General features: G+C 47.0%; 2 protein-coding genes across 3 annotated transcripts in view; both read right to left on the bottom strand.

Moving 5' to 3' along the window:
- Positions 1–1,974: 1,974 nt before the first annotated feature.
- Positions 1,975–14,729, bottom strand: soat2 (sterol O-acyltransferase 2). Its single transcript, XM_088918166.1, has 16 exons — positions 14,672–14,729; positions 12,487–12,592; positions 11,641–11,699; positions 11,306–11,433; positions 11,146–11,199; positions 10,640–10,747; positions 9,962–10,244; positions 8,452–8,527; positions 7,906–7,990; positions 7,593–7,638; positions 6,167–6,296; positions 5,954–6,051; positions 5,254–5,352; positions 4,681–4,816; positions 3,497–3,642; positions 1,975–2,507 (listed from the first exon to the last, which is right to left on the bottom strand). The coding sequence occupies exons 2-16, from the start codon at positions 12,560–12,562 to the stop codon at positions 2,451–2,453; spliced, it is 1,581 nt and encodes a 526-aa protein (XP_088774292.1). The 5' UTR covers positions 12,563–12,592; positions 14,672–14,729; the 3' UTR covers positions 1,975–2,450.
- A 3,009-nt stretch (positions 14,730–17,738) lies between these two features.
- kif5ab (kinesin family member 5A, b) overlaps positions 17,739–23,779 on the bottom strand; it is a 49,676-nt gene continuing 43,635 nt past the window's right edge. The window contains exons 26-29 of one of the 2 annotated variants that reach the window (XM_088914813.1): positions 23,480–23,556; positions 22,898–22,925; positions 22,126–22,217; positions 17,739–21,628 (exon numbers count right to left, since the gene is read on the bottom strand). In XM_088914813.1, the coding sequence (XP_088770939.1) occupies positions 22,139–22,217; positions 22,898–22,925; positions 23,480–23,556 (184 nt within the window). In that variant the 3' untranslated portion in view covers positions 17,739–21,628; positions 22,126–22,138. The remainder of the gene's footprint in view (positions 21,629–22,125; positions 22,218–22,897; positions 22,926–23,479; positions 23,557–23,779) is intronic. The other variant, XM_088914822.1, reaches the window with a different exon arrangement.

Below are 23,779 nucleotides of genomic sequence, written 5' to 3'. Positions count from 1 at the left end.
CGGGGGAATAAAAAGGGGGTAACGGTACCAGACACTCCAGTCCCGGACCCAGATGGTCATGACGCCGTGATGAAGCCTATGCCGTCGAGTCGCTCCTGGACTCGCGGGTAGGCGGGCTTCCGGGCTTCCGCCTTCCAAAGCTGAGCCTTGATAGGCAGGAACGTCTGGCTTATATAGCACAGGGGGCTGGAACCGGAGGCAGGTGCGGGAGATGAGTATAAAACAAGGAAGGGCTGGAGTGTCCTTAAGAGAAGGGGTTTACGATCGCGACACCCACACCCTGTCAGTCAGGAGATGAAAGCCTTACCCACTTCGCTTCACCGCCCCCGTTCAGCTCTCTGAATGTGTGCAGCGGTATACCAAGAAGAGAGCCAAGTCAGGAGTAGCAAAGCACATTGAAGTCATGGTAAAGCATGAAGCAAGTTTTCCCCATGTGGAACACATGCTGAAGCACGTGAATGAATGTGGAATCCTTCGGCTCCGGTAACAGGACTGTGTTTTTCAGGGAGCCGCTTCACGGTCATCTTCAGCCCCTGTGGGACGGCAACGTGGCGGCAAGGAGTTATGGCATCGTAACAAAGACCCCGGTGACGTCGGGACCGCTGTTGGCCGACGTGCCCCGCCTGCTGGAGCTGGACATCGACCAGGGGAGAAGAGCAGCGCTGTGGTCCCTGCAGGCCAGGTAATCACGAAGGGCGCGCCTCTTTTGCATCTGGCTGTTGTGAGATCTGCAGGCGGTTTGTTACACAGACCTGAGCCCAGAGCCTCGGTCCAAACATCTCATTCAGGACAGTGGCAAGCGTCGAGGCAGGGGTCTCCAGTCCTGGTCCTGGGGGACTGGCGTGTCTGACGGTTTCCAGCTCAGCCCTTAACGACCTTAATCATCACATTACTGGCTTAATCGCACAGATGTACCAGCCTCTCCCTGTTCTTCGGGTGCTGGTGCTTTAGAAAGACCTAGAAAACTTACAGACACAGTGGATCTCCAGGATAAGGTTTGGACACCCCTGATTGAAAGGAAACGTCAGGCCTGCAGCGGTGGCTAAAGATCTAGAACCAGTGGACGTTCTGAGCCGTTAAGTGATGGTTCATTAAAGCCATGTGATTGGATGGAACACAAAACACCCAGTGCCTTCCAGGACCCGGAGTGACCATCTTGATGATCTGCAGCGTGACAGACAAGATTAACCTAGCTGGTGCTAAACCAAAAGGTGTCTTCGTACGGCATAACACAGGGGTACCTTATCCTGGCCGTGGTGGGCTGGTGTGTCTGCAGGGTTTCTATGTCTCCTTAAAGCACCAGTGCCCAAAGAGCTGGGAGGAGTTGTCAGATTATTCCAGTTTAACCAGTAATGGTCTGATTAAGAGCTGATTTGGATGAAACCCAGAGACGATCAGAATCAGGTCATCTGTATCCTGTAGGTTTTTAGCTCAAGGTCAGTGCAGTCCTGATTGTACAGCTCCTCCAGTTCTTACTAACCATGAGCAGTAGTATATTTTTGCTGCATGGGGGTTCCCTCATGAAGTCAAATCACAACTCCTGCTGGGAATGAGTGTAAATCAGGCATGACAGTGAAAAGCGATCTGACCCCTTGCTCATTTCTTAGATTTTTTGGTAGTGATGTACAATTCTAGCAGTTGTAAAGCTAGTCTGCTCTCTTTCCTGTCCAAGGGCAAACAGAGGCATCAGACAGTTGCTGGGCAGAGGGGACCTGTAGAAAAAGCTCTTCGCTGTACCAACAAGCTACCTGGCAGCTCGCCCATGCAAGATAAGAAATGAAGCACTCTTTAGCCATCCAGGCCATCCTAGAATTAGGGTTAGAAACCACATTCAGCCAGTTTCATCCATGTTTACACAGTCCCTATGAATAAAACTGAACCACATGTGAAATATGAAAAGTAAACATGTGCTTCTGATTGTGAGTGCAGTGTGGAATGAGAGAGCTGTTTCAATTGAGATCGGAGACTGTTTTATTCTGGAAGCATGATTAAATGAAATGGATGGTTGTAATGAAATAATGTTCCAGTAGGGAGTTCAGCAGGTTTCACAGCAGCCAGTGTGCCTTGAAGTACATTGCAGAATCACCTGTGCAACACGGCAGCGAAGCTTCAGGTAGTCACGAGGGGCAGCAGGCAGAGGACACACTGCGTTTACTTGGTCCCTCCAGGGCAAGGTGGCACATTGGGAGGGTGCTGTGTACAAGAACATGCTACAATTCCTTGTTTCCAGGCAGTTGAGGTTTCCAATTCATTTAATCCAAGATGTTCACGTCAGGACGTAGCAATGACATTGCCATAAATTTACCATAACCCTGTGTGGATGGTCCTAAACTCAGATGGTCCTTGAACTGTGCTGCTGGGGGTCTGATGGATCTGGCGGCCATGCGATCTGCTTGCCAGGTCCTGTGGGTTTGCTGCAGTGCTCCCTGCCCCTCGCATGGTGACTCCGGCTAAGCCTGCAGCCGACACGACCAGGACCGAGGGGTAACCAGCTCCCAGAAGCCACCCTACACCAGAACAACAAGAACACAGAGGAAGCATAGGGCATGTTATTGTCAAGACACTACATATAGTATACAGTATAGTGTGCTCTTTTTAGGTTTATTTTTGCATGTGGTGTGTGCAGCACCCTTTGTTAATGCATATGCAGCTGTATGGTTGATAGATAGGTGAATACGCAGTTAATAAGACAGGTAAGACTCCCATTGCCCAGCCATGTGATCTGTTTCAGGATTTACGAATTACTGGGATCTGGCACATGCCAGCAGCAGCTGCCGTGTACTTCAGGCATTTTGCTCCATGTGGAGTAAATCTGTCATGTTAAAGCCATATTAAAAATATCACGTTTCTGCTTCATCAGTACAATTTCTTGCAGCTGGTATAAAAATGTGGTGCTTTTTCGAAAGATCTGTTGCACTGTATCTTCTGTTTTATTGTTGGTGCACATAAAGTACAATGAAAATTATATAAACATCAATTTATACACAATAGACAGACAGGTGACAGACAGAGACCTATAAACAGTCTTCCTGTGAGTCATATTTTCTGAAACTGCATGCAACACCAACATAGATGAACATGGACTGGATTGTCTCTGGTTTCAGCAGTCATGCAGCACAGTAACTCGTATCAATCAGCGTTGCAGTCAGCAGGTCATATCAGTCATGTTTCATGTTGGGGAAGTTTAAATATGAATACAATTATTCTGTACTGGAAAAAGTGGCCTTATCTCATTGTAAATCTTCCTTCTGTCTGTGTTGACACCCAATGAGGTACAGTAGACTTCAGATGTATTGGTGAACCGCAGTTAGGTGTGTTTCAAGTTGGACAGGGCACAAGTTATCAAATGAACCAATGTTTTCTCAGTACTTTTACTGTATATATATATGTTTGCATACTAAATGATGTTAGCAGTGTCTGTGTCTGTAACTGAGCTTCTGCTTCTGTACAGAGTTAGATGGATTGCAGCGTTGATCGGTCTGATACTGGTACACACCTCTTTGCGTGGGCAGTGTATCTGGGCGTACCACTCTTGGCAATACAGGCACACCTGGATTCCCTGGCCAATAAACAGACAGGTCCACATGATGATGTTCCAGATGGGGCTCTGCCTCTTGTCGTTCATTGTGAAGTTGAAGATCACTGGGAAGGGAAGCAGATGTTGTAGTGAGCTCCCAGGCGCATCTGGGCATATGCGCTCCATGTACTGTATGGCCTTTACAGTACAGGAAGTGTGCATGCCTTTGCGTTTTGCAATGGTTAGGGCAGAAATCAATTTGAGTGCTGAGCTCCAAGCTGAGCCAGGGATGGATGCCAGAAGAAATTACTCCTCCCGCCAGGGGATTTGGAGGTGTAGGAAATGAATGCCCCAGCATTTGAAAAGCAGGATGTTTGATCAAGCTCCTTTCACAAATGGAAGGAGTCAGTTGTCACAGATTAGAGTGAAGCAGATTACTGCAGCAAAGCCTGATTATTGACATTGGCCAAAAGACAGGGTAGTGCTTCCAGCAGAGAGTGATTGGGGCACAGAAGCAGCAGAGTACTGGCAGATCTGGCTCTGTGCCCGCCCTTGCCACATCTGCTGTCTGGATTACTTTGAGAATGTCAGCTGCCAGGGCCTATCTCCGACTGTTCACGATGAGCACTGTAATTAAAAGTGATCACTGTTCCCTTCCTAGCCAGTTTGCATCAGATCTGACTGTGGTACGCTGGAAGAGAGGAGAAGCCAACGTTTGAGCACAGAGCCAGCATATGACAGATGCTGCCACTTGTCACCCTGAGGATTGCTAATCAGTCAAGTACTGTATGAGAACATCGGACAAAGAGCTCTGGTGCTCCACTGTGGGCAAACTGCCCAATCCCCAGTAAATGAATGATCTCAGCCCCCGGGGCTTGGAAAGCAGCAACATTACTAGTATGTCTCTCGAAGTTAGAATCCTCTCCACATCTGGGAGGAGAGAGTCAAACTGAACCGGCAAAGGTTTAACAGGACTAAAGACAGCTGTCGATGTAAAGAAACACAGAAAACATGCTGGGATCTGCTGGGATCAAGGCTGGGAAACCCCCTGAGTTCTGCACAAAGGAAAGGCACAATCCCACTGGGTGAAAAAGCCCAAGTGGATTGGTTTTTTTTCCCCCCCTGCCTGCGGGAGGGTCGGCGCACGCACGGCGGGCCCTCACCCCCGATGACGGCGAAGAGGCAGAACATGACGGGGTAGAAGAAGCCGAAGCACAGCGTGAAGACGTACTCGTGGACGACGGCCGAGATGATGAAGACCGACAGCGTGGCGGCGGTGCGGAACCTCCTGCTGAAGAGCTGGCGGAGAAACACCCAGGAGCGTGCCCCCGGGTGACGGTGAGCAAGCTTTGCACTCTTGCACGGGTTCCAGCCAAGCCCCCTGTCTGCTCAATTTAGAAAAGGAGCTCGGCTGGAAACCAGGACTTGTGTGGGACGGACCCTCAGTTTATGTCTGGCCGCATCAGCCCTCCCGGCCCCGAAGGCTCTGTAGTGATTTGACACGTCTTTCGCAAATTATCCCCATTAGAGGAGTGGTTGCTCAACTTTTTCGGGGCCTGTAGTGAAATCATAAATGAGAAGAATGACCTCCGTCTTCAGCTTGAGCACAGCAGGGAAGCTGGGCAGCGCCCGCTGCTCGCTCGCCAGTGGCAGGTTAGATCTTCCTGTCTGCCAGGTGTCCCATGGCTCTGCGGTCCACCTCCCTGGAAATGAACCGGGGTGTTTTTTTGACTTACCCACAGGAAGTCTCTGTAGACGTAATGGTAGAGCCAGTCATGCACAACCACGTTCCAGGTCCTGTAGTAATTGGCGAAGGAGGTGGAGTTCCACCAGTCCTGATGGGAGGGAAAAAAAATTAAGTTTCGTTAGGAGCTGTTATAATCGACGACATCGTAGACACGGGCATGCATTCTGCACGAGAGTGAGCTTTCTGTAGGAGGGGCATGCTGTTAGTCAGCACTACCATGGTGCTCCCATGCACCGGCAAGACGATGCTCATACATCCTGCAGGAAGCCTTTGTTTGTGGCAAAGATGCCGGCAACGTGGAGTCGGTCCTGGAAGCACAAGGACTACAGTCTGGACAGGACATTTGTCCATTGCAGGGATCTTAGGCACACACAAACACCACATCTTTGGAAAATGGGAGGGAACCAGAGCGCTTTCGAAAAAACTCACATGGATACAGAAGAATATGCAAACGTCTAACAAAAGGAGTCTTATTTTTGGAAGAGCTGAGCATGCTGAGTTCTACAGTGCTGATCTAGCGGTCTACCTTGTCAGTATCGCAGAGGATGAGCAAAGCCCATGCCAACTTTGTACTTTGATTAACAGGACTTCTGGGAGGGCTGGCTTGGTTCCGCAGGAGGTGGCTCACTGTCATTGTGTAGGGTTGGTGGGTCTAAAATTACGATGAGATCATAGGCGAGGCCACTCACCTTGTAGAACATCCTGTCGGCAAACCGCAGCATCTCCGCGAAGGCGTTGAGCCAGCAGTGTAGGAAGGCAAAGAAGCAGAGCAGCAGGATCAGCGTCCCTGCAGGAGAGAGGAGGGCTGGTGAGCCATTCGCCTCGCCCACCGCGCCACAGTTCAGCGGACGCCCACAGCGCAGGTCGGCGCTGTGCAGAGTGGGGGATGGAAGCAGCAGTACCTGGCAGGGTGGCGTGGAACAGAGAGAGGACCAGTGTTCTGGTGCTGAAGGGCTGGTTGTTCATGTTAGTGAAGACCGGGATGCACAGGCGCACCAGGATGAAATACCCATAAAACAGACAGCCTAGAATCTGCGGGCGAGGCAGGGGGAGGAGAGAGAGAGAGTCAGGTGGCTGACAGGCCTCAGACTTGGCAGTAGAGAAGTGTGAATCTGTTACTTTTCTTTATTGGTGAGAGACCTCTGGCTTGTTATTGTACACTAATATTTTGAAATGGGTCTGTAGACTTACCTGAAAACAAAGGAAAAAATTCCATTCTCATAGTAGACAAGGTGTTGTGTATCTTAATAAAGAGCCATTCTTATATTATTTTAACTATTTTATTAACTACACAGATCACGCCCTTACACCATATATTCCCGCCTTCTACTCTCTCGTTCTGTTGTCTCGTGATGTCTACTCACTATACTACACAAGGCATTCTAGGTTAACCTTTGGTGATGAAACACCACCCTCCCAAAAAACATCAGAAGCCCCATTTATGGGCAGTGTTCCTGTAGAACCAGCCTGCCTCGCATCAACCAGGCAGGACAGACTCACTACACTGTCCATCCATCCATTCTTAAATCGTTCCTTCCAATTCAGGATCACGGCGGAGTCGGAGGCTGTCCCTGCAGGACATCAGTCCGTCGTGGGGCAGGGACAGGCACGGACACACGCACGTGTTCACATCACATCATTTTTCCCAGAGGCCAGTTTATCTACTAGCATGTCTTTGGACGGTGGGAGGAAATTGGAGCTCTCGGAGGAAACCCACATAAATACAAACCCCACAGAGATAGCACCCCAGGTCCAGAGTTAAACTCAGGGTCCCAGCGCTGTCTGTGCCTACTACACTATTAGTACTGTCATTCGGGCAGTATTACCCCGTTCGTCCAATAGAGGGCGCACTCTGATAAATTTAAGCAAGATTTGACCCTTAAGAGGCGAGTATACGTTGCTGTTGTCATCCTTAATTGCATGATGCTCATGAATTTTTAAGCTTTTAAATAAAATGTGTACGCTGGTATCTGTATTAGTTTTTGGATTTATCTTTTTTTTTTGTTTGTGATAACACTAGATTAAGTGTACAGATCATAGATGTTAATGATAATTAACTACCACTTGTGAATGTTAATCAGGCACCCTAAAACTATACCTCATCTCATTAGTGTGGCATTTATTTATAGATGCTTTATTACCACTCTGTAGAACACCAGTCTATAATAAATTGATGATTCATAAAATATACATCAAACCTCTGGACCAACAGTCTAAAGTGTGACTTTGTTTGCTTAACCATGAAGTGGACTTTGAGTGTATTTAGTAGTAAAAATTAAATCACAAGTGTGCAGATCATTGATCACCTTGAAAAAATGAATATCTTACCTGTGCAAGCTTGACAGCTACATAATTCCATCTAATGTATGGATTCCTGCCATGGTACAGAATTATTCTTATTAATTTATTAAAGAGTAATCATTTGTAATTTAATGTGAATATGTTGTGCAAGTTGCGGCAACAGTTCAGTGACAAACAACCTATCTGTTGTATACACCCATAAACCAAATTCATTTTAACTCGGCAATTCTGTTCCTAAGCAGTTATAAAAATTACACTGCCGAGTGTGTTATCTCGTCTGCTGTGCATTTAAACCAGTGGGTAAAAAATTGTAATCTATTGGCTTATAGCTTTCCCTTACCTGGGGTAGGACTCCTTGTAGATCAGAGTTGGACAGAACAGGAAATACAAATAACTGGAGAACTCTGGTAACTTAGGACATTCTCCTGTGTGAAATAAAGCACAGAGCAGTATTCATATACTTTGTTTTCTTTGTACAAAAATAAAGAGGCACTGTAAATGTTTCAAGGTCAGAAAAGATTGAGCAATGCGGTCAATAATTGGGGGTATAGAACTGTAACAGTCAGATTATATATACTGCATATGGTGCGAGTGTGTGGCTTTTAGCTAAGATGGTAATCTAGTTCTGCCCATTCGATAGACCTGCCTGTAGCTAATCAGTGCAGAAGCAGTTTGATTTGAGATAAAGATAAACTACATGTAAGAGAGGAGAAACACTGCTTGAAGATGGTAAGGAAAAGTTTCACATCATTTTCATCTTCTCAACAATGTGGGACAGCAGTAATAAATAGCCAGTTTTCCGGATAGGCAGTTAAAGTATTCTGAATCAACTCCAGAGATCAACAGTGAACAAGCTGGCAGAACCCACCTGTGGCATAACTCTTACCCTGCTTTGGTTTGGCTTTCATGATTTCTGGCACATTTTCTCGGATGAAGGAGTAGCTTTTCATCATAAATCGTATCTGTGAGACAAAGGAGTTGACAGAATCTTTACAACAGCGTGGCTGCCCAGACCCGTGTTCTTGACAGACCTGTGAGCATTGCATGATTTTGTGTTGTTCAGTTTTCTTTTAGAAGCTTAAGGAAGATTTCTCACCTATGGCTGAGCAGTTAAATTCGAGATGCCAATAAGATAATAGAAATAAAATAAAAGGCTCCCCCACATCTAATACACAGAATAACCTTGTTCCTCCCACAGTGGTTACACCCCCATAGGATAAATATCCACTTTCTGCATGAGCATCTGCATCAGACCCTGCTTGCTACCGGTCTGTAGAATGCACATTCTGTATATCCCCAAAGAAAGCAAAGGGCCTTTGCTGGTGGGGTGACCCCATTTCAGAATCCCCCAGTATGCCGTGGGAGAACCTTTCCATAAGGGTCAAGACGCTGTGGAGTGGCGCTGTCCCAGTGTGCAACATGTGTTGCTGTATGCCGACTTTTGTGAGTATGGAACAGGCTACCTAGCCATGCTGTTGAAGACAGTACATGGCCCCCTCTTGTTTGCAACCTGTTTTATGTTCTATGTACTTAAGTTCACACCTCCCTCCCTTGCCTTGCCCTTTGGAATCCAGAGGCAATTTCATATCTCAGAAGGACTGCTCGTCTTATCTCTGCATGTGAATCAGGTTGAGGTCCGGTTTTATGGAGCTGGGGAGCCTGGAGTCTTGATAGATCCCCCAGATATCTCAAATATTAAATATCTCACACCAGGTTATTCAACATCAGGTTTGACTGGAGAGCTGCGTCAGCTCGCGAGCTGTTGAGGAACAAGCAGGAGGTCAGACGCGTGCTTTTGATTTTTCAGCGTGTAGTTGACGTCTGCTTGTTCCAGACATAACTGGTCTTCCTGGTCTTTGGCGTTTGCCTAGGACTGGCGACAGACTTTGGCAGACTGTAGGAGACACGGACTCTGCTACATGTACAGCATGGTGTTGAGGTAGAAGTGCACAGTCAAAGGTTGTGGCAGCCCACAGCGTCATAATTTTCATGGAGGAGGTACCTATGTAGCGTTTTTTAATTTCAACATGGCAGGCATTATCCATGAAAGTGCGCAGTGGCAGTAACAGCCTGATTCTGAAATGCTTTCCCCCTTTTGCTGTCCATCTGAGACAGGGCTACGCAATCCCACAGGGTCACAGGTCTCTTTATTCCTTTACCGACACAGGTCTTGGAAAGCCAGTCATTTTAACGATTTGGGATGCAGTCGGTTCAGGTAAGGAAGAGCTCGCGTATAAAGAAAATCCAAGGAAAGTTGCTGCAGCTCGCAAGGATCACATGTGAGCACCCATCATGTTGTTCGTTACATAGCGTGGATCCGTGTTTGTGTGTCTGCGGCATCGACGGGGCTCGTGCTGAACCCACTAACAGAGCAGACACCGCCAAGTGGAACTGACCTGCTCCAGGATGACGATGAAACGGGAGGCGGGGGGCAGGCTGTGGTGAATGACCACGTAGATGGGGTACACCCCAAGGACGCAGGCCTGGCAGGCCATCAGCGGGACCCCCACGCCCGCGGTCAAGGCCCTGCGAAAGCCGGACGAGTGGTAACGCCCCCCCCACAGGCACAGCGCCTTGTACGGGATGGCCAGGGTGTAGCCGAACATGACCAGCCAGGCAAAGACCACGGTAGAAAATTTCCCGAAGGCGTAGAACAGCAGGTCAAACTCCAGGACCAACCTAGGACACGCAGACAGAAGCAGCTGAGACTCCTACTGTATGTGCTTCTGTAGAACTTAGTGCCGTTTGTGAGCCTTCTAGCACATTGCATAAGCACCCTGTTGCTAGAGCGCTATGATGTGACTGGCATGGACAGGATTTAGAAAGACAGACGTGTCTTAGGAATTGGATTCATGTTTTGAAAAGGTCTTATCCTGTCCTGCTTCAGCATGTTTTTAAGAATGCCGCAATTGAGGAAAAACTGCAATTTCATGTCCGTGCTATGATCAAGGTCATCTCTCTCTGACAAAATAATCCACTTGCCTACAGGACCTGTACTCTATGAATTGTTTCATGTTCTGAATTAGATACATGCTCCATAGGTGCGATGGTGCAGAACAGGAGTTTCCACGTACCTGCCCTGGTCTATGAAATCCACTGCGATGGTGCTGATGATGAAGACGCACAGCACAGCCACGAACATGTGGTAGATAGTCCTGATGTGGTTGATTTCAAACAGCTCACTGCGGAGATCAGACCCCACCCCAGACCCAGTTAGGAATACAGCGGAGATGGGATTGAGGACAGTACACCTTCTATGTCTCTGGCAGGGCCTTACAGCAGGGCGTCCATTGAAAACATTTTAAAAAATGCTTCAAACAAATTCAAGAATTCATCTTGACAATTTAGGGGGTACGCAGGCAACATCTTGACTCTTGAAAGAGCTTTGCGGATGTTTTGAAGTCTTAAACCTTTGCTTTACAAATTTTGCCTTGGTGCTTCTCCATTAGCTGGTGCAGCAACCTTTGAAACAAAGGGATAATACATCTTGTGTTCTTTATAACCTCTGAGTGTCCTGTGACAACTGCACTGCTTTCACGGAGCTTGAGCTGTGCATCAGGGTCCAGGGATGCTTACTTACTCTAGCAGAGATCTTCTCTCCACAAATGCTTTCCCATCTTCCAGTCTCTGATTCCTGAAATAAACAAGAGCAGTCTGCAGTAGATAAAACTGATCTACTGTAGCTGAATCAGTGTAATTTTGTCAATAGCATGTATCTGCAGTTCAATGTAAAATATTACCTCTGTGCCTTCTCCACTCCATTGGCATCTGCATACGCTTTTTTGTGCCTGGAGTACGATTGAATGGACTCGTCTATGGCTTTGTCCACTAGGTCACTCATCTGATCCAGCAGCTCTGCCTTGATGTGCTGTGAGAAGGGTTACTGTGTTAAAGAGAGTGATCAGAAGGAGAAGGAGAAAAGACAGGCTGACTCTGCTACGTGAGCCTTATGACAGATTCTGGTCATATTTTCGATTCTCTTTGCATGTAGGTTTCAATATCCCCTCTCGCTTACACTGAACTGAGACGACCCTAATCATTCAGCATCCTGTGATCTCGGAGAGCAGCTCCTTACCTCCATGTGTCTCTTCCACTGGAGCAGACCTTCAGCCCCTTCCTTGCCATCCCCCTCCCCTGCAACACAAGAGCTGCAGAGCTGCAATCACTGGGGACAGACTCCACCTGTCACAAGCTCTGTGGCCAAAGCATGGGAATTTTGTACCTTCTTGAAATCGTGACGTGCAAAAGACTGGTTGATATATAAGTCTGAGCACTTGTCGAAAGTAATTTCACCCCTGCACCTGGCTTTAGCATCATTTTTTGGACTTGTTGCTTTTTGCATTTAAATGACAGCTTTAAACGTGTGCAGTCTTTTCTTTCTACTTTGGGCAATTTTCCCACTCCATTGTAAATGAAGTCATTTGGAAGATTGCCACAGTTATTATTGTCATCCACAGTTTAAAATTAGGTTCAGCTTAGCTTTGTGTTCTCTGCTGTGGAGATAATTCTAGTTGTCCAAGTGGTAGTGCCTGCTGTGTTGGTACAGCACTGCTGATTTGTGGCCCAGTGGCCTAGTTAGTTGTTATTGATCCTTGATGTTATTGATCAGGAATGGTCTGAGCTCTGCCTTCAGCTTTTCTTATCTCATATGTCCATGGGGGGTTTTAGACCTATACAGTGGTCACATGTTTAACTATCTGTGCACTTTAAACACAAGTATTTTGTTTCTGTTTTTCCAAGGTAATCTTCATGCTTTTTACAAGAAATTGGAGCAAGGAACAGGGGAACTGTTGATCACAGCAAGACAAATCAACGCTGATGTTGTCACCTGTAGTTTTTAGAAATCAACTAGAGTGTTCAGTTTCATCACTGTATTTTGAAGCACAACGAATGCAGAGAGAAAGAGGGGGAAACTGCTTACTTCCTGCTGGGGGGCTCTCCTCTCCGGGCTTGGTGTTCCTGTGCCTCAGGCTGTTGGCTGTGTCTGGAGCCTCCATGGCATTTCTGCTAACGGGCTAACGGGGGCGCTGTTGGGAAGGAGCAATCGGGGCCCTGCGTGAGATCAGGCAGGACTGCGAAACCCAGCCAGCAACAGTTCAGCGACAGTCGCTGCCACCCCACCCCATTATGCCATGGGCTCAAAGGAGAGTTGGTCAGGGTGCCTTGCTCGTCCTCAAGATGTACACTGTAACGGGCGCAGCGTGGTTGCCTGACTCTCTGGTGTACAAGCACGTTTATATTTCCTATAGACCCTGTATCCTTGCAGAGGCATTTTTCTCTGATTCACTTCCTTTTTTCCTTTACTAAAACAAAGCTGACTCGTGGACGGCATTAATGCAAGCGCAGCAAAGGAAGTAGGGATAGCTGGCACGAATCCAGGGATGACCTGACACCCGTATGTGTGTTTTGAGCTCTGCTCCCCGCTGGTGCAGATGTGGCAACTGATAGTGGCTTGTACCCCGCCTTGCCACCCCAGGGTCATTCTCCAGGGTGTGGAGCTACCATCTGTGGGATTATGACTGAACGCCTCTAAGTCAGAATCCCGCCTAAACGCTGGGGTGGGGAGAACGACCTGGCTGCTGAGTGTAGGATATCTTTAGCCCTTTTGAGAGCTCTTAGTGTAGCCTGTCACTGACGAGTTTTGGAAAGTCCTTGTCCCCTGATGTGTAGATGACTGTCACAGTGATACTGCATCACGGTCCTGTGTTTTCAACATTTGTGCCCTGACAAATTAGATTGGCCTTTCGGCTGCAATCAACAGTTGCAAAACCATCCATATTCCCTTATCTAACATAACCTTTGTTTGTATCGTTTCTTCTAACGATTTCTGTCTTCCAACAGCAAGAGCACCTGAAGTGTTGGCTGTGCTCAAGAGCTTGAAGGCGATCGGTCGCATCCCTTTTGTAGAACCTGATGGAAACAATACCCTGACTGGAGATTCCCTTGTGTTAAACTGTTAAAATGCAGGTACATAAAACAAGGATTTGCAGGTCTAATTAAAAATTTAGAATGGCGTGCAAGTTGTTTTGTTTAAAAGAGGCAGAACCACCAGCACTTTGAATACTCTAATGTCTTTTTTTCTGTGCATCTTCATAAATGAAATGACTTGATAGCTTCTTTCATACTGTATATGCAATTATTTTCCTGTCCTGAGATGCGGAGGTGTCCCACAAACAGCTATTTGCAGATGTGACTAATACATCAAATTCTGCATCTGGAATCCGAGTTATTGCTGTGTAAGTAGTAAATGATTATGGTTGACATGTTGCGGGGGTGAGAGGTAGTTACTGCTGTTTTTTAATCAGCACTAAGTGAATTGAGAGTTTGGAATCTAGAACAAAGCGGTTTAATCCTTCTGTCGATACTATGTGAACTGGAGCAACTGGGGTGCTGTACCGCACCTCAAAAACACAACAACAGATGTCCTGAATGACCTAACCAGAAAGGGCATTCACTCCAGCACGGGTTGATCTCTGTGATCACGGGTTCGAGCCAGGTCAGCTGTGACCATGGTTCCCTATGCTGTGGTGCAGGGTGGGACTAGTGAGCCAGGGTGACCCCTGTGGTCTCCGAAGCGCTTGCAGACATGCGGCACAGTCAGTGAGGGACACTCCTCTCCTCCCGGGACGACCCAGAGACATTAGCTGAGCAGCAAACGTCAGTCCAAGCGATTCATATGAACTGGAAGTGAAAGCTGAGAAAAGAGAGGGCATAGTGCTCCGCTGATCTCTCTCACTTGCACGCTGCTCAAATGGAAACCCTTTTTAGCAGATCCCACAAACCCGGTCAGACAACCACTTTAGCTCGTTTTCAGGATTTTAGCATAGGGCTGTAGGACCCACGAGGACAACTTTCATTTTTCTTTTTCCATCTAAGCACTTGAAGAAATGAAACTGTAGTAAATGACTGCACAATAAATGCTCAAAAGAAAGAGTAATACAAGCAGGCTTTTAAGAAAAGAATCCCCTCTCTTCAATAAATTGATGTTTTTTTGTGCACAAAGTCTGAGTGATTCTCCCTCTGGTCTGTACTCGCCTCTACAGTATTCCTGCTCTCAGACACTGATTGCTGGTTAAAACATCCGAAAAAGTAGGAACCATACTTACAAAATCCAACCGCTACCTCTGGACGAGTCTTAAGACGTTTTGGGGTGGTGTTTAATAGCAGTGTCTTAATTAGAGCAAATGGCCTAAACCCAGAAATAGACAGCTGCCCCAGACGTTTCACTAGCAGTTCGCTGTGTGACTGGGCACTGGAAGTTGGGGCTGCGTGCTCTGTACTCTAGCCTCGCCACACCCCTCGGATAAGAGTGATCTTTGCTCTGCATGTCTTTGGCTCTGTAATAACCCAGCAGGAGAAATATCGGAGCTGCTGTCCTGTTGTTATGGGGACAGGATAGCTCCTGTTAAACCCTATTTATCAAAAACCCAAAGTCTGTTTCACCCCCAACCTCCACAAAGCAAACTGCAAATACCTTTGTATGAAGATTCTCTACATTTTAGCACAGCAATGAAAACATCCTAGATCTCTTTAACTCCTCAACAGCTGAGCACCTTTGTCATGTCATGTCATTTGCCAAACCATTTTATACCATACGGTGTTGCGGGAAGCCAGAGCCTACCTAGCAAGCAACAAGCACAAGGCAGGGTACACCCTGGACAGGACACCGGTCCATCACAAGGCAAGTGAAAGCCCATCATACATGGGGACAATGTGGAGGCCACAGTAAAGGCTGAGGGGGGAAATTTGGCTCGGACACCGGGAAACTCCCCATTATCGAGAAATGCTCAGGGATTGCTCTTTAATGACCACTGAGAGGCAGGACCTCAGTTTAACATCTCATCTAAAAGACGGTTCTCACTACAGTATAGTGTCCCCACTACAATACAGGGGCAATAGGACCCATACAGACCACAGGGTGGGCACCCCCCACTGGTCCCACTAACACCACTTTCAGCAGTAACCATAGTTTTTACCAGGAGGTCTCCCAGCCAGGTACTGACCAGGCTCAGTGCTGCTTAGCTTCAGTGGGCTGCCAGTTGAGACCTGCAGGGTGATATAGCTGCTGGCCTGAGGACCTTCAGAAAAGTACTGATTCTCCCAGTTAAGCTTTAGTTTTGGGTCAATTAAGCCCTTAAGAGCAAAGGTGGGACAGCAGTCCTCTGTGTGACAGTGCGAAGGGATTTCCCACTGTGCACCACTAGAGGGCCCTCTAGCTTTCCCCTTTCTAATTAGTCCTGCCTGAGAATGTGTATCAGCACCTCCTGGGTCTTCATTAGATACCCTACATGACATTCTCAAGCCATCTCCCTGTGTTCGCCTCAGAACCATGGCACCAGCCGAGAGGCTGCACGGACGTCCATTTCTTTCTCTTAGAGAATTCTCTAGCCTTGCGTAGATTCTCACCATTTCATTCATTCTTGCGGGCTGAAGAGAACGCATCTCAGTGACCACACGCCGTCTCTCTACCTTGACCAGAGGTATCGACCCTCCGCCGGTGAAAAAGGCAGCCAGAAATCCCACACTGTTACATCTGACACTGCAAAAGCTGCTGTGCACCACTGCAGTATTGCAAAATGCTTTGAAATCTGATCTACAAATCGGTGAGGTTTATTGTATAAAAAATATGGTCTTTACTTGGTCCAAACCTATGGATAAGCACAAACAAAAATGTGGGAAAATACTGGTGAGTGATTGGTAAGCTGTAAAATTTACTCCGTTTTTCACAGGTGTGCACAACACTTAAATGATAAATCCCATTCACAAAATGGCTAATCTTGAAGTTCCTGCGAAGGTCAGCTTGCAGCGTGCCACTGTGGCTGCTTTCTCCTTCAGTTCCATACTTATCCTGCAATTATCCATCCATCCATTTTCTAACTGATTTATCCAGTTCAAGGTTGTGGATGGGCCAGAACGTATCCCAGTAAGCAACAGGCACAAGGCAGGATACACCCTAGACAGGTCAATCACAGGGCACTCATAGACACAGATGCACACACTCAAGTCCAGGGCCATTTTTTCCAGATACCAGTTAACCTACCAGTAAGGCTCTGGACTATGGGAGGAAACTGCAGCACCTGGCGGAAACCCATATGAACAGTGGGGGAACATGCAAACTCCACACAGACAGCACCCCAGGGCTGGAATAGAGTCCAGGGCCCCAGCTCTGCATGGCAGCAATGCCGACCACTGCACCACCGTGCGGCACAGAAATAAGAATATGTATTAAACATCAGAACATTCTGCATCAGGGCGTGTTGTTTGATCTGTGCTGAATGCCACATAGGCCCAGCTCAAACCAGAGATGCAAATACTTAGATTGTTGTTTTTGTTATTTTGTCTGAAAGAGTGCTCTCGGTTTTTAATGAAGCGTGTCTTGTCCAAAATCGGAAAACCTCACAGGCAGGCAGTTCTCAGATTTATTTTTAGTCATTTCAAATGTTTTATATACAGTGATGTTCATGTGTGTATATTCCACAATTAGAAAAGTATATCTCTTTCCCTAGCTGTCCTGATCTACACAGAAGAGTTTTCAGAAATATTCTGACACTTTAATAATTTGTTTGTGGTCATGTATTTTTCAAGACTCTGTGGGATTAAACCTGCTTGCTGTTTCTGACTTACTTGCTGAGCTGACAATTTGTGTAGGACTCCAGGCAGCAAAATTAGCTGGTATTTAGTATTTTGCATTAATCATTAATGTACTGATGGCCACACTTATAAAGGGAAGACAGAACATCTTTGCTTTCATTTTTAAGGCGGTTTAAATCTTTCCAGAAATAGCTGTATTCAAACATTTACAGTACAGTATGTACTCAACTTGTTGTGCATTTCAAGACACTTAACTGTATTCTTTGAATGCAGTTAATTAAGTGACCAGTGGATAACAGTGGATGCTGGAATATCTCGGCAGATGTGAAGCTCTTCAATATCTGAGACTTCAGCTACTGTGCTCAGCACGAGCCAGGATGTTGAACAATCGATGTACTCAAATTTAATAATTGCCTCAGGATCTGTCATTTATTAAGCTTTGTACACATACACATACCCCCTGCATCAAGTCCATGTTTATTTTTACATGTTTTCTCACCTTAGAGTGGCTGTTAATATGACTTATCAAAGTAATACCCACGTGTTAATATTCATTTTAAAATAAACCAGAGCCCAGGCAACGTGTAGATAGTTCATCTTTATTGAAAGTGTTTCTTTTTGTACTTGTTAGCCGTTACAGAGCATGTTTACCGCATGCACCAACTATTGGACACGCTTGTTTAAAAAAAAACGGTGAAGTCTGAATTGTCCACTGGCTCCTGCTTTTTTTCTGCAAGCCCACACTTCAGTTCGTCTTTCGCCCTTCACCCGATTTTGTTTTGTTCTGCTTTGTTTTGCCTCAAAAGTGTGAAGTACCGAAACGCAGCCTCGAAATCCTAAACCAAATCAAACAGACGTCATTGGACAGAAATGTCCTGCTTCTGAACTTGACCCCCACCGCCCCCAATCTCTGCATTGCCCATAAACCCCTACCCAGCCACAACCTCTCCGCCCCAACACCGACAATTAAAGTGCGAAAAGTCAGTGAAAAGGCAGTGCCCTGCCTCCACCTCTGATGACATGCATGTGACCGGATTAACGCTGGATTAAAATCACATCTGATCTCAGCACGTGACTGGACTGATAGGAGAGGTGAAATGAAAGCGGAGGCAGGGTTTGCGATAATTTCCCCCTCTCCTCATTCTTACTTGTCTGAGAGGAGCAACAACTCATTAATAGGAAAGAGGTTTGAGACAGGAGAGGGAGGAGCACTTTCGGTCCAGCTGACCCTCCCCGTTTGTAAGTCTCATTCCCAGCTCGCACATCCCTTCGTCGACCCGAACTGGCTGTACTCAACCCCTGTAGCATTTTCCTGTCGACAGCTTCTGACCCACTTTGAATCAAAGCTCAAACTGCGTGTTTATCAGCCCCAACCTGGATCAGCAGAGGAACGCAGAGGAGAGGGATAGTATTTTCTGCCTATACACATATGCCTGCTTTGTGATCTATACTGCTACAAGGCACATGAACCTCCTATATTTCCCCGCAGAGATTCTGTGTGTATTACATGCATGTGCCACTGGCTTTTGGGTCGCGAGGCTGAAAGTTTTAAAGATGAGTGTTAAAGTTTGCATTTTACATTTGTGGCTCGCGTAGGTCCCTTACAGACTGACTGGTAGATTCAGCTGTAGCAGGGAGGTGCTGTTGCTTTGCCATAGAAAGGCAGTGAAGAGGAAGCCTGACAGCGTGTGCAGATTTTGCTTTTTATCCAGATATTTACTGCGTCTTATCACTGTGCACGCGGGCGTCTGCTAAGCCATGAAATGATGAGAATTATATACCCCGGCCCCCCCTAAGGCATCCCTCCCTGGCTTGTTCTAGCAGCTACGCGCTCTGACTGGCTGATCAGAAGGCAGCTGCTGAAGCCCAGGAGGGTGTTGCGCGTCGTGGAGGTCGGAGACAGCAGAGCTTGGCCGTCTGCCTCTGCGTTCCCATGGCGACACGGAGGGATGAGGCGCAGGCCTTTAGGCATCAGGGCTGTCCGGGCGGACCTGCAGCACGGCTTTCGCTGATGGGCTCCCCGCTTCTGCCCCTTACCTGGGGCTGGGGCAGTCGGTACGAGACAGCGTTCTGACTCTCGACTCTCAGGGCGGCCGGCTGCCATCTTTTTGGGGACCCAGCTGCTCTGGGCTGGGGTGCAGGCTAGCACAGCTGCAGGTGTCCTGATAATCAGTTCACTGGGGGACACAGGACTGTGATTATCCTGGAAGAAACAAACTGTGCAGTTTTTCAAGCATGGTCTTCTGTCTTAGTACGTTGGCAAATTACCTCTGATTTGGGGTCACACAGGGGTACAAGCGCTCATGTCTGCTGCAGTATATATATTTTTTCACCTGGTCCAGACCCACCTGGATTCTCGACTTTAAGCCTTTACATTTCTAGCTCCTCCATCTCTCAGCCACTCTCCGTTATTGAGAAGGGGTCATCTCTTTCTGTTTATACATTGGCATTTGAAGATTTTAATTAAACCACTGATAAAACCCTTCATTAAATACAGTAAAATTGCCATTTGCATAAAAGACTAAACCTATCTAGGTAGTACATTCAGTCGTAATAACGGACATGAAATAAAGAAATATGTGCAGTGCAGAACAAAGACATGAACTGAACTGAAAGAAATACAGTGTGGCAGTAACACAGTCACTGTGTGTTTCCATTGTACATTGATTCACAACAGAGGTACTGGACACACCGTCCAGTCCTTCCCACTGAGGGAGGCCAGACTGGACACACAGACCACATACTGACACTTGCAGGACAGATAAAGAATAGGACAGTAAGAGCTGCAGGAGAAGTCTGTTGTAGTGCAATTTGTTCATGTACTCATAACAGTTCTTTAAACTTCTGTTTCTTGCTTGTCTGTGCTAGTACTGTGCTGATACTAAGGTCAGGACCTCAGCTCTGAATTATGCAAGATAATTAAACTGTCTGGCAATCCCAGCGATTTATGAATGTATTCCTGTCACAGAGCTTCAGCTTTAGGAAATACGAATGCCTTCAGCCACATCTGTGTCCATTAATATTTGTGGCGAATGCCCAAGGCCCCCCTCCAGCTCTGAGTTAGCTACTAACTCAGTGGTTTAAGTGATTAAAGTCCAATTTGTAACGAAGCTCTGGCAGTGAAACAGATCAGAAGAGCCATGAGTTGCACCAAGAAAACCAAGACACACTGCGCAGAGAGCAACATTGATTACAGCAGCAAGCAGCATGAGAGTGGTCACTCTTAAAAACATGTTTTCTAGTCTGCCGCTTTGAGGCTGGCTGGCTAGGATAGCACACTGGAAGGATATCACATTCACAATCACAAGGTACAAGAATCTCAAAGACAACTTCACGTGCCTACAGTTTAACAGTGCTGTAGCAATGGTTACATTACTCTAAGTGCATTTGAACCTGCAGAATCACAGCACTGATGAATCACGGTCATTGACCAGCACAGCCATTCACTCACAGCTTAACACCCTCCCTGCTTTACTGGTTGATAAGCAGAACTGCTAATTATCGCACTTCATTGGTTCGTGTTAGTGATAAAAAATACTACTGACCTACATTATTCATGGGGAGTATATATATATTTATATGTATGTATGTAGCATGTGGTTCTTATGTATAAATAGCTCTAATTAAGGCTTAGTTAAATTCTACAGGGTTATCTCAATCTCTGATAAAGGAGCTGCCACAGTGGGGCTCAGCACTGAGGTACTAGAGTGGCGCAACATCTGGGCCAGCTTTGGTGTGTGAACATCTGGACTGGCCAAGACTGCACATCTGGATCACAGGGCTGGGGGTGTTGCAGAGCTGCTTTAAAACGTTGGAAGGTATCTGTATTTAATGTTATTATACATAGAGGCGGAAAAGATAAGGATCCTTCCATTTTTCTCAGCTTGCTTTATGTATAGAAACAGAGATTTTTCAAACAATTGTTGAAGTCCAATCCCAAACTGAGAATGAAGCAGTACTCTGCAATACAGCCCCTCAAGGTTCCCCACCCTGCCTTCCAGCTGGGCTTCTAGCACGGCCCCCGGAGCCTGAGGTGAGGCTGAAGGGCCCTGGAATCACAGCTGGCCAAGCAGCTGGCAGAGCTCCGCCCTGTCGCCCCAGAATGACAGCAGCGCCCCCTGCTGGCTGAACATGAACACAGCGGGCGTGCTCGCTCACTCCTCCCCCGCCACCTCTGGTAGAGCACAGTATTCTCCAGGAGGGGCAGAGGAGAGGAGAGCGAGCACACCGCGGACGCAACAGAGACCGAGGCAGCGGCAGTGCCTGGCACGCTCTATATACAGCACAGGACATCTAGAGATAACTGGGATCTGGGGGTGGGAGTAGTGGGAGTTTAGCTGGTAAAGGGGGGGATGCATGATCTAAAGTACAGACAGAGAGAAAGAGGGAGGACAGTGGGATACAGAGGCACAGATCAGAGGAAGCTGGTTCGCAGCATGCTGAATGCAGGAGGCCTTAGAAGAGGTCATCATCTGGGAGAGAAAGAGAGAGAAGGGCGACGTGTGAGCACTGCAGCAGGGTTAGTCAGACAGACCACATGACCTCCGGCCAGTTTTTAACCTTGGTCCTGAATTTCCTGTCTGCAATGTCTGGCTTTCTTTCCAGCTGTGCTCTCATGTCGGCTACAGTAATACCCTGCTGTACCTTGATGCTTTATCTGTTGCTGTGCAGGTATGTTGCTTTGGCACGCCAGCCATTTACCATGTTACCTCATGTGATTGACCTATCAGGAGTGACTGATAAATAAAACTGAACAAAACCTGAATGGTTCAGTCCAATATCCAATCCGGTAATCAAAAGAAACATCTTCTTTGAAGACAAATAAATGCTAATCCGACGCATGATGGTATCAAAACATCTCTTGGTGCTTGAACTCTGGTGCTTCCCATGGGATGCAGCCCAGCATGCACACTCGGGGTGTGTGTGTGTGTGTGTTTGCGCGCGCGCATGCCGTCAGGAACGGGCTCACCTGCACAGGTGCATTAGCTGGCGGCAGCCTCCTGCTGGATGACGTACAGTTTGGAGGGGTCCTCTGCCTCGCTTCCACAGTGCGCATCACTTCTAAAGACAGGAGGAGCACCCTGAGCCCGCAGCCCCCAAGAGGCACAGCTGAACCCCCGCGTGCCCACTACTCACACGACGCACACATTGCAGAGCGAGATGAAATTTCATGGTGTCTACGAAAGCTCTCTGATCAGCCTACTTTATATTATTAAATCTTATAGCATAGTGTTAAAAAATAATGAATGGCTATACTAAATTTACAGTAATCCCCATCCAACCATAGAGCCATCCAGTTCAGTTCAGATTCTACAGGAATCTTCTGCTCTTGCTATGATGAAGAGTAACTGGATTTCCCATCAAATAACAGCAACCAACTGCTTTTTGGCGACTCGGCCTTTTGCTGTGATGTGCTTATATGCAGATGTCTGTACCAGATTGATGTTAAACAAGTCTTCTTTAAAGTGCAGAGGTGTGAATTTGTTGATCAAACAAAACCATATCTAAAAACAGTGCCTTTTAGCAAAAACAAAACAAATGTCTCATCTTGTCTGTTTGACGTTAATTGCTACAGGCTTTTCCAGCCAGATCTCAGATGTTGGGTCTAATGCTTATATATTAGCAGCTCAGAGGTGAATGGATGTGGGGACTGAACTAAGATCACGTCATCGGTGACGTTGGCGAAACACAGCAGGAAGAGCCCAGTCTTAGACACACGCACACAGCAGCAGCACCCTTACCTGTTGTCGTTGATGTCTGTAGCATTGCCTGTGTGAAGAGCAGAAAGAGAGAAGGGAGTGTCAGATATGACTGTCATGAAGAGAGCAGAGGAGCTGCAGGAGAGACCTCTGTGATCCACCTACTGTATCTGAGAGCCTCTGAACTCTGTTATTCTGAGCAAGGTGCAACAGCTGAACCACACTGTGCAGAGCAGAGGTTGTTAAAACAGCAAGGCCACGTGAATTACAAGAGTTAATCAGGAGAGAGGGGCAGACGGAGGGCTGTGTAAAACTTTGTGTGTTACAAGCGTGTTTACAAACTTTGTTAATGTCTACAAGCGTGTTTGCACTGGCGAACCAGCATGATCTTGTGTGCGCATGTTCATGCCCTGCGATGTCCTGTCCAAGGTGTGTCCTGCCTTGCACTCCGAGCTTCTGGAATAGGCTCCGAGTTCCCATGTCCCTCACTAGGCATAAGCAGCATTCTGATGGACAGGGATGGATGAATGGATGAGTTTTCCGACATATTCCTAATCTAGTGTTGCTGTGTGTTCTGTACAAAGGGGCTCTGAGTTACACCACTGCTAGTGTTGACCAGCTCACCATTGTCCACGTTCAGCTTGTAAGAGTCCAGGCTGTCAGAGGAGCCCACTGTACCATTGCAGACCCCCACAGATAATCTGCACAGAGGAAAGAGAAAGAGGGGTCATGGTTTCTGCCTTTATGGCTTTGGACTCCTAAGAGACTGTAGGGCTTGTCCTTAGAATGGAAGTGGAGAGCATCTGCAGTATGCACACTCTGGCTTTCTGAGAGCAGACCTCTACTTCATTAGTGGGGGACCCCCAGGGGAACAATTTAGCAAAGCCTGGCACGGGTAACGTGTATATTTGTGTTTTTGAGAGT

The sequence above is a fragment of the Atractosteus spatula genome, chromosome 1 (assembly GCF_055471065.1).
Source record: "Atractosteus spatula isolate fAtrSpa1 chromosome 1, fAtrSpa1.hap1, whole genome shotgun sequence".
NCBI lineage: Eukaryota > Metazoa > Chordata > Actinopteri > Semionotiformes > Lepisosteidae > Atractosteus > Atractosteus spatula.
This window is presented reverse-complemented; position numbering and strand designations above follow the sequence as displayed.

Bases quoted from the DNA above. Each gene is read 5' to 3' on its own strand.
- soat2 (XM_088918166.1), bottom strand. From the start codon at position 12,562: ATGGAGGCTCCAGACACAGCCAACAGCCTGAGGCACAGGAACACCAAG. The intron at 11,200-11,305 runs GTAATATTTTAC...TGTTTATTTCAG, and splicing joins GGAGTGGAGAAGGCACAGAG to GAATCAGAGACTGGAAGATG. The intron at 6,297-7,592 runs GTAAGATATTCA...CCTCGCCCGCAG, and splicing joins TAGCTGTCAAGCTTGCACAG to ATTCTAGGCTGTCTGTTTTA.